Genomic DNA, 9,857 nt, shown 5'->3' with positions numbered 1-9,857 from the left:
CTCTCTCTCTCTCTCTCTCTCTCGCTCTCTCCTGCTCCCTCTCGCTCATAGCTCCCCGCCCCCGGCCGGCTTTGATGTCGGACCCTGCATCCGTCGCGGCTCCTGTCAGTGTGGATGCCCAGCCTGCGATGCCCCCCCCGGCCGCGGGTGCTCCCGCCCTCGGACGCAAGCCCGCTTCCGCCGCCCCCCCGACGGCAGCTCCCTCCGAGCGTGCCCCGGAAACCGCGCCGGCTGCGGTGGCCCATGCTGCCAGCCGCAGCAGCACCAGCACCGCCACCGCCACCGCCACTGATGGCGTGTCTTCCCCGACGAAGCACCACGGGCCTCGTGCGGCGGCGATCACCGGCGGCAGTGCTGCCGCCAGCAACGCGGCCGTCCGCCAGCCCCGGCCTGTCGGCGCTGGTGCCGTTAGTCCTGGCGGCTCTGCCGGCACCAATGCCGGTCCCGTTTCGCCGACCAAGCCGGCCCGTGCCAAACGCACTACCGCCGGCCAGGCTGCCGCTGACCCCGGCACCGCGTCCCCCGTCCCGGGGCCCGCCGCCACTGGCGCCACCACCCCGAGCAAGCTCCCGACCGGTGATGCGGCCAAGTCCCCGGCTCATGGCCCTGGGTCTCGGCGTGGTGGCAAGCCGGCCGGCGATGCTCCGGGCTCGGGAGCCAGTGTCCCGAGCCCCGGCGCTGGGTCCTCGTCCACCAGCGCCCCGGCGCCGGGCTCCACCCCCACCAAGGGGGGCAGCGGTGGTGGCTTTCAGCGGAATGGCAGCAAGCGTGCGGCCGGTGCCACTGCCAACGCCCAGGCGCCGTTGACTGCTGCCTCGGGTGGCTCGGCCGTCGGGGGCATGATGCTCCCTCCCGGGTCGGTGCTCCCCCCCCCGGCCGGCGGGTCGATGGGCTACATCATGCCGATGTACCCGGCCCCGGGCCCTGGCCACTCGGGTGCCAACTTCAGCTACTCCTACCAGCCGGTCCTGCAGTACTACATCCCGGTGACCGCGGCCACGGCTCCTCACGCCGCCTTTTCCGGCCAGCAGCACACCGGCCCGGCGGGCGATGCTGGCGCCTCGCCACTGGGGGCCGGGGCTTCTCCCCCTGGGGCCGGCACGTCGCCCGGATCCGAGGCCGGGGCTCTGCTGTCTGGCCCGGATGCCGGGGCCTACTTTGGCCATATGGCCGGGGTTCCTGACGGATCTGGCCCGTCTGGCGGCAACCACATGTTTGCGGCGGCGGCGGCGGCGGCGGCGGCTGCGGCCGCGGCCGCCACTCCCATGCATGGGTACATGTTCGCCACGCCGCAGGCTGGGGCTGCGGGCCCCGCCGGCGGGGCCCCGGGCGCCGGCGCCATGCCGATGCGCGTTCTCCAGCCGGCCGGTGCCTACCACCCGATGCACATGTCCCCGGTGGTGGGGGGCCCCTCGTCCGCTGGCGGCGATCTTGCCGGTGGTAGCGGCTCGCCCGGTGCCGGGTCCCCGCCCGGTGGTGGCAATTCCCCGGCCCCGGCTGCTGGTTCTGTTCCGGAGGCCGCCGCCATGCAGCCGGTCAGTGGTCTTGTCCCGGCGGCACACTTCTTCCACCATGCCGGGCATGCTGGCATGGATGCCGCCTACCTGCCGGAGTACTATGGCGGCGGCGGCGGCGGCGGCGGCGGCGGCGGCGGTAGTGGTGGCGGTGTTGGCACTGGGGCCGCTCCCGCTGTCGGTGGTCCTTCCGGTGCTGGTGGCCACGAGTATGGCCTCAAGCCGAGCGATGGGATGGATTTCCTGGCGGCGGCCGCCGCCACCGGCGGCCCCGGCGGCATGGTCATGCTGCCGCACCACCACCATCATCCCCATGCCGCGCACCACCCCCACCCCCATCATCCCCACGCGCAGTACTATGCCGCCGCGCCGGGGGCCTCCGCCGCCGCGGATCATCTTCCTCAGCAGCCGCACCACATGCACCACATGCATCACCAGCAGCAGCTCCCGCCGCAGATGGTGCGCCAGCTGTCTGATTTTTTTTCCCCATTTCTCTCCCTCTCTCTCCCTCCCCTTTGTGTTTCCCCGTGCCAACGGACGAGACGACTCACTCCCGCTGTGTCTGCCACCTTCCCGTTCGCCCTCCCTCCTCTGGTAGATGTCCCCGTACTACATCCCGTCGCAGGGTGCCCAAGCTGGCAACCGTCACACCGGCAAGGAGCCCGCCACCCCTTCCGACTCCTCTTTTGTTCATGTACTTCCTCTCACACCGACTCTGCCTTTGTACGATGCCTCGCGCCAGGACCTGCCTCTAACTGAAGCCCCTCTCGTCCCCTCCCCCCGCCCCCCCCCCCTGCCTCGCTTCGCCCTCCCTGCTCGATGGCCCTCCTCGCACTCAGTAGAGCTCGTCCTCTCCCCCTGGGTTACCCGCCCGTTCTCGACCCGGCAAGCACCGCGCTGCGCCACACTGAAATGCCGCTCCCGGGGACTGTACCTGATCAGAGCGCGGGCCTCTCTCCTCCCTTGTGATCCTGTCTCCTCCTTCGAGCCCCCTTCTCCCCATGGGGCCATGCTGGCAGATCGCGCTGATTAGTGCAGTTCGATCGGCCTCCCCTCCCCTCCCCCCTCCCTTGCCTTCATTGCCCTCCTCATTTCCCCCCACTGCGCACGCATGCAGTGGTGGAGGGCCTCGCGGGAAGGTTCTTCTTCACAGTCCTCCCTTTTGCGCCCCTACTCCCGCTGGTCGTGGCCCTTTCTTGCGTCCCTGCGCCCGTCTCTGCGGGGAGGGCCACCAACTTACAAAAAAAAAAAAAAACCTTCAAAAACCGGCATTGTCGGCCATCTTTTCGTCGGGTGCTTCCCACACACACGCACACACACACACCTGCCTCTGCTCAGCGCGGCGGTGTATTTGGCCCGCGATCCTGAGGCCCCCCGCTCTGCCGAGCTCTGTCGCGCATTGCCTACTCTTGATCTTCCACCGTCTCTATCATCATCATCATCATCATCTCCTCTCCTCCTTTCATTCTCTCTGCCCTTGGTCAGAGGAGCGCTTGGGCGCCATGCGCATCGGGCCCTACCATCATCACTCCATTTCCTATCTCCGGCGCCGGCGCAGCTCCTCATCACACTGCACGCACCTCCCCCCCCCCCCCCTTCGACCGCACTCCACTGTCCTTGTTCCTCCACCCACCTCACACCTTCTCCCAGTCGATAGATAATAGACTTCCGCGCAGAGTCGATCGCATGATGCCTTGACAGGGGTGTGTGTGTGTGTGTGTGCCTGTTGTGACATTTGGCGAGGGGGGACTCTCAAAGGTAAGATCAAGATGCGGCATAAAGTGGTGATATGGGCGCCGATGGCAGGGGCCGAATATGGCGGCATCAACGCTTGGGGTGACGCGGGGGGCGCAGAAGAAAACTTTGTCCTGACCCCCCACACGGCTGGGGGAGATGCACATATGAATTTCAAGAGATATATTGGTCTTCAAATGGAAAGGGAAAGTGGAGGAGGATGGGGGAGGATAGAGACAGGAGGGAAGTAGCAAGCGGTGGATAGCGTGCACGCGCGCGCGCGCGTGTGTGTCCGTTTGTGTGTGTGTGTGTGTGTGTGCGCGCGCGCGCGCGCGCGCAGGAAGAAGAGAGAGGGATCTATGATGAACTGCCCCTGGCTCTCTTACATGTCGACGGGCTCGTCTTCCCCCTCGTCACCAGTGACCGATAGGGAGGATGGTCCATGCAGGGACCGGACGAAGCCGGCCACGTCATACTCATCGCCATACTGGTTGGCCGTAGAATCCCAGAGATTGGCCATGGCCAGTGCGGCCGGCGAGCCGGCCTCGGCTGCAGCGGCCCCACCACCACCCAGGGTCAAAGCATCCACCAGGTGGTTGCTCGGGTCGGAGCCAGCGGTGGCGGCACCACTCGCCTGAAGGGCGGCCGCCGCGTCGGCACTGTATCGGGAGAGGAGGCCCCACCGGCAGCGCCGACAACGTCCAGCCATGGGAGAAATGACCCAATCAGCAGGATATCGCATGGTGGTCAGCAAGACGCTCTGAGAGGAAGCCGAAAAAGAGATGCACGACAGGGGGAAAAAAAAACCCCAAGAGTGGAGGGCGGGGGGAGGGGGAAGAGGAGGACACAAAGGAGGGTGCCCCCGCCTTGCCAGCCACTCTTCCCCGCCATTGAGGCAGGACGCACCTCGAGGTCTCGAACATGTCGAATAGCTGCTCGGTGCCCATGGTAGCAAGGCCCTTGTTGTCGGCACCGACGATGGAATCGGCCACGGCGATCTTGAAGCGCTGCAAGCCCATAATCCGGTCTTCCAGACTGTTTCGCGTCAGCAGACGGTACACGTGCACGGCGCGTGTTTGCCCCAACCGGTGGGCTCGGTCCATGGCCTGCAGATCCCGGTGGGGGTTCCAGTCGTGTTCGACGAAGATCACCGTGTCGGCCCCGGTCAAGTTGAGACCCTGTCCACCGACCGATGTGGTCAGCAGCAGCAAGTCGATCGACGGGTCGCGGTTGAAGCGCGTGACCATGCGCTGGCGGGCCAGCGGCTCGACCGATCCATCAAGGCGGAGCCACGAAACCGAATTGCCCATTGGCTGCCAGCAGAAAAGGGGGGGGAGAGGATTGGCGAAGAGCGAGATACTCCCATGTGCAGTGGGGGGGGGGGGGGGACTCTCTACCGGGTATCCCAAACACACACACACACAGACAGACAGGCAGGCAGGCAGGGAGGGAGGAGGCATGGGAGGGCAGGAGGCACACACCTTCAGCACATCGCGCTCGATGATGTCAATCATCGATGTCAGCTGACAGAAGACCAGCGCGCGGTGGTTGCTGACGATTTCTCTGTCGAGGAGGGGATGGCCACACGAGAAGCCACATGGAAAGAAGCAGGGAAGAGGGCAGGGGCGACAAAGCCCGGTCTCAGTATCAAGGCAGGAGGGGAGGGGAAGCTGTAAAGCAAGGCAGGGGAAAAACAGCCACATTGGGGCTCGAAAAGAAAGCCAAACGCACCCCACAGTGGCGGAGGAATCTTCCGAAGCGGTGAGCGCATCACTCGGGCTGGACACCGACGCATCGCCATCCGGGTCACCGCCGGCCGAAGTGGTGGCCGTGCCGATGCCACACTGAAGCAGCAGGTCTCGCAGTGCCAGCAACTTCGGGCCAATGCGCAGCGAGTCGCCCGGCAGAACCGAGCCATCCGCCTGGCGGGGAACCTGCAAGCCCAGGGGCTCCAGGAGTTGGCGTTCGGCTTGGCGAGCCGCCGCACACTGGGCGGCAGGCGCTCCGGCTGGCGGGTCCAGCGCCAACAGCGGATGCCCCAGGATCTTGCGCATCTGGTGCAGGGCCTGGAAGACGTGCTGGCGGCCGGCCGGGCCGGCATCCGAGCCGCCGCCGCCGCCGCCGCCGGCAGCAGCGCCCGCGCCACCGGCCCCGGAGCCCGCCTCATCCACCACGGCAAGAGCCGACGCCAGGGCATCCCGGCCGCCGATGGCCGCCAGGCAGGCCGAATAGATGGCCCGCTGAAGGGGACTCATGTCACAGGTGACATCCTGGATGGTTTTCGGCGGGAGGTCGTGCAGCACATCGGCCTTCATGCGTCGCATCAGGAAGGGCAGCAGCTGGCGGTGCAGGCGGTTCAGCGCACGCGCGGCTGCCTCACCGGCGGCGGTGCCCTCGACCGCGGCCAGGCCGGAGGATTCGACACTTTCAGCGGCAGCGGCAGCCCCGGGCTCCGGGCCGAGCTCCGCACCGGTCACGCCCGGCCCGGAGTCCAGGCCGGTCGATGCTGGGCCGGTCGATGCTGGGCCGGCGGCCGTGGCCGTGGATGAAGTAGGCAGAGCGACAGCCGCACCGGCCGCCGCGGCCGCCGCAATGGCCCGGCCATACCGCTCGCGGAATTGCCGCTCCGTGCCCAGGAACCCTGGCATCAGGAAATCAAACAGTGCCCACAGTTCACCGACGTGGTTTTGCACCGGCGTGCCGGACAGGATGAGTCGATGCTCGGCCGTGGCCCGGCCATACTGGCGAATGACGGTGTACAGGCGCGACCGAGCATTCTTGATCATGTGTCCCTCATCGAGGACACAATACAGCAGAGGCCCCATGGCGGCGGCCAGCTGTGGCGCATCATTCCGGAAGACATCGTACGACACGATCAGGACCACGGCCTCGGCCGCGGTCCGGGGCGTCAGCAGCCCGGCCCCGAGGATCCCCCGGCGCTCGGCCGCGGTGCCGGAATACACCACAGGGCGCAGGTCCCGCGCATACTGGGCAATCTCCTGCTCCCAGTGCCCAAGCACGGAGGAGGGGCAGATGACCAGCGACCGGCGCAGGGCCGCCGTCCCGCCAGCGGCCACGGCCTCCGCATGGGCCCCGGCCAGGATGCAAATGGTCTGCAAGGTCTTCCCGAGACCCATGTCATCACACAGCACCCCCCCAAGCCCATAGCGCTTGAGGAATCCCAACCAATTGAGGCCATCCTGCTGATAGGGCCGCAGCTCGGCCCGAATGGCCCCGGCCGGCAGGAGGAACGGCTCGATGGTCGACGGATCCAGCAGCTGGGCCAGGAAAGTCCGGTCATTGAGCAATTGCGCCGCCAAGCCGGCATCCAAGCCGGGGGTTGTGGTGGCCGGACCGGCGGCGGGGGCCGCGGCCGATCCCGGCCCCAGCCCCCCGAAGAGGCTCCCCTCCAGTGGCAGCATGCGCAGGAGATCGGCGAAGGCCGCCGCGCAAACGGCCCGCGTGTCGGCATCCGGGTCGCTCATGCGCGCCATCACCGGCCGCAAAAGCAGCACCGCATACGGGAGCACCGCCAAATCCAGGCGCTGGACCACCAGCCGCACGGCCTCGGCCGCGCCCTGCCGGTGCGCCGGCACCCGGCTGTCCGCCAGCAGGGGAGTCACCCGGCGCACCAGCAGCGGGACACCACGCACCGGGCAAGCCGAGCAATAGGCCGCCAGCGCCGCGGCCGCCTGGGTCCGGACGAAGGACGACCGGCTGCGCAGGGCCGCGGCCACCAGCCGCGCCAGGGCATGCACCCGACCGCCGAAGTCCAAAAGGTCGGCCTCCGTGTGCTGGCCATTGGAGCCCCGCTCGCCGAGCAGCAGCTTGGCCACCTGCCGGAGGATGGGCCTTCCAGCGTCGACCACCAGCTCGAACAGGCCGATGGCCGTCAGCAGGGCCGTGTCATCGCGCGAGGCATCTTCCGCCTGCTCGGCCGCCAGGACCGGCAAGTCCAGCGTATTCAGAGGCCGGTCGGCCTGTCGGCACAGGGCGCGGAAGAATTCGCCATCGGCCGGCGGATTGGCGGCGGCCTCCTCGCCGATGGCAGCCGTGCTGGCAAAGCGCTCCGCCAGCGGCCCCTGCAGGGTACGCCACAGCCAGGGCAGCCGCCGGAAGAGCGACGGCCCGAACATCTGGGCCACCAGAGCGCGGAAAACCGCCCGCGTGCCCCGCCGCAGGGTGCTGATGCGGGACCGCTCGCGCGCGGCCACTCGCTCCTGGTCGGTCACCTGGGCCCGCTCCGGGCCCGGGAGCCGCGACACATAGTCTTCCCAGGCTTTGGTCCCGGCGGCCATGTCTTCCGGGGCGGGATTGCGCGTGGCCACACTCCGCCAGTGGGCCGTGGCCACGGCTTCCCGGTGGGGCAGGACCCCGCGATCGGTCGGGTCAAAGCGCCGAGCCGCAGCCGGCACGGCCAGAGCCCGGGCCAGGGCCGCCAATTCCGGCAGCCGCCCGAGCGGCCGCGGGGGAGGGGCATCCGGGTCGACCGGCTCGGCCCCGGGGCTGGCGAGGGCCGCCCCCGCCGCCGGGGCATCCAGGAATTGCGACAGCGGGCCAAGCCCGCCCAGGCCACCGAGACACACCGGGGCCCATTGGTAGGTGGCCACGCCGAGGGTCAAGCTGCGGAGGATGCGCGCGGCCGGGGACCGGTCATCGTCGGATGCCGGGCCCCCCCCCGGGCCGGCTTGCTGCTCGGCGCGCTCGACCAGCACCCGGATCAGGGCCGCCGTGGCCACGGCGCTCCGGCGCTGGAGCAGGGCCGACTGCTCGCGCTTGCAGGCATCCACCAGCGGCCGGACGGCCGCCGTCACACGGCCCTGAGGGAAGGCCGCGGCTGCGGCCCGGCCCGGGCCGGAGACCAGCTCCGCATCCCCGGGCGCCGTGGCGCCGGGTCCGGCCAGCACCCGCATGGCCACCTCGGGGGTTGCCCATGCCGGGGGCAGGCCCCCGCCAAGGGCCCCGGGCTGCGCCACCGGGGCCACCAACAGCGACACACATGTGGCCGCGGTCAGCCCGCGCACGGTCTCCTCCAGCCCGGACGTGGATTCCAGGTAAAGATTGATCACGGCATCGACCATGCGCCGACGTCCGTCGAGCTCCTCGCGCACGAGCTGCGACTCGCGCTCCGTTCGCCGCGGCGGCACCAGCCCCAGCAGCTGGGTGTAGGTGTGCTCGGAAATCAGCCCCCGGGCCAAGTCCAGCGTGAAGACATCCATGCTGCCGCTGGCGGCCGCGGCGCTGGTCTGCGCCGCACCGGCCGCACTCCGAGGCAGGGTCGGCACCGCGGCCACCGGGGCCCCATGCCGGACCAGGGCGTCCAGCAGCCCGGCACACTCGGCGCGCACGCGCGCACACGACCCGGTCAGTTCCTCGAAGTAGTAGCTGAGCGTCTTGTTGTCGGTGGCGCTGAGCTGCCGCGCCAGCAGGCTGGCCAGTGTGGCAAGGGCGGGTGCACGCTGTTCGGCAGGTCGTCAGCACGCCCGCAGGTGGCCAGGCGGGGGGAGGGGGGAGGGGGGAGGGGGGTCAGCCGAGCGGCGAGTATTTGACAGGGCCATGGGAAAGGAAGCACCACTGGCAGTGGCAGCAGCAGCAGCGGCAGCAGCAGCAAGGGTGCCCAAAATACAGTGCCCCGGTGAGCCCACTGAAAACGCACCCACTCCGAGGCGATGATGCATGCAAGTTCCTGCGAAAGGGCCGAGTGCGTGGAGTAGTCCCACACCAGCCACGAAACCATGGTGCTGGTGAGCGGCAGGGCACTGATGATGCCGCTGTCGCTGGAGGAGGGCACCGCCCCGGGGGTGTCATCTGCCGGCAGGTATGCCAAGCACTGGGAAAAGGCCACGGTGGCCTGGATGCGCCGAGCCAGGATAACTGTGGCGGCATCCTGGCCACCGATGTCCCCGCGCGAGGGATCCGCCGCACGGAGGATCTCGTCGGTCAGCCGGTCGACAATGATCGTCGGGCTAAAGAGGGGGAGGGGGGGGGGGGAGGGCCGGGGCGAGGTCAGTCCACGCCCATGCCATGTGTGCTTGTGGATCGGAGCGAGGCAGGCCGAGAGAGCGACAGAAAGGAAGAGGGAGGGGGGAGGAGGAGGGAAGCAAAAAGGGGAAGAGGGCCACCCTGGCAATGGAAGGCGCCCAAGGCATGGCCAACGCACGTCGGGGCCGCCTTCTTGGCACGCTTGGACCGCGAGGATGAGGCAGCGCCCTTGCGCCCGCGCTTGCGTGAAGTTGCCACCACCTCGGAATCCGAGTCCGAATCGCTGTCAGACTCGGCGGCGAGGACCACCGTGGTGCCGGCACCGGTCCCACCGCCAGCCGCCAGGCGTCGGCACTGGAGGAAGAGGGCCGGGTCAAAGAGCCGATCGATGGGCGAGTGCAGCAATCCCCGCCACAGGGCCAGCAGATCGTGCAGCAAGACAGGCACCCGGTCTTCCGGGAGATCCGTCCCGGCCAAGACACATTCCCAATCGGACATGGCCGGCGCCGTGAGCCCAGTCACAGGGGCCGGAGCGGCGGCGGTTTCCGGCCGGACGACACTACACCCGCGCGCCAGGAGCACCGGCATGCCCGAGGCCAGAAGCAAGCGCCAGACATAGGCATTCAC

The 9,857-nt window shown here is 68.8% G+C and overlaps 2 protein-coding genes across 2 annotated transcripts in view; one reads left to right on the top strand and one right to left on the bottom strand.

Moving 5' to 3' along the window:
- The window catches only part of H696_00130 (hypothetical protein), an 8,360-nt gene extending 5,255 nt beyond the window's left edge, over positions 1–3,105 (top strand). Inside the window, exons 3-5 of the mRNA XM_009493964.1 lie at positions 52–1,973; positions 2,113–2,208; positions 2,354–3,105. Coding sequence (XP_009492239.1) covers positions 52–1,973; positions 2,113–2,208; positions 2,354–2,356 — 2,021 coding nt within the window. The 3' untranslated portion in view covers positions 2,357–3,105. The remainder of the gene's footprint in view (positions 1–51; positions 1,974–2,112; positions 2,209–2,353) is intronic.
- A 482-nt stretch (positions 3,106–3,587) lies between these two features.
- H696_00129 (hypothetical protein) lies at positions 3,588–9,818 on the bottom strand (the record flags this gene model as incomplete). Its single annotated transcript, XM_009493963.1, has 10 exons — positions 3,588–3,907; positions 4,155–4,561; positions 4,730–4,811; positions 4,980–5,641; positions 5,813–6,965; positions 7,128–7,489; positions 7,859–8,068; positions 8,225–8,707; positions 8,905–9,214; positions 9,409–9,818. 10 exons carry the CDS (start codon positions 9,816–9,818, stop codon positions 3,631–3,633), a joined length of 4,356 nt encoding a protein of 1,451 aa, XP_009492238.1. The 3' UTR covers positions 3,588–3,630.
- Between the last annotated feature and the right edge of the window lie 39 nt (positions 9,819–9,857).

Source organism: Fonticula alba, assembly GCF_000388065.1.
Source record: "Fonticula alba strain ATCC 38817 unplaced genomic scaffold supercont2.1, whole genome shotgun sequence".
In the NCBI taxonomy this organism is placed as follows: Eukaryota; order Rotosphaerida; family Fonticulaceae; genus Fonticula; species Fonticula alba.
Note: the sequence above shows the minus strand (reverse complement) of the source record. Positions and strands in the feature narration are given on the sequence as shown.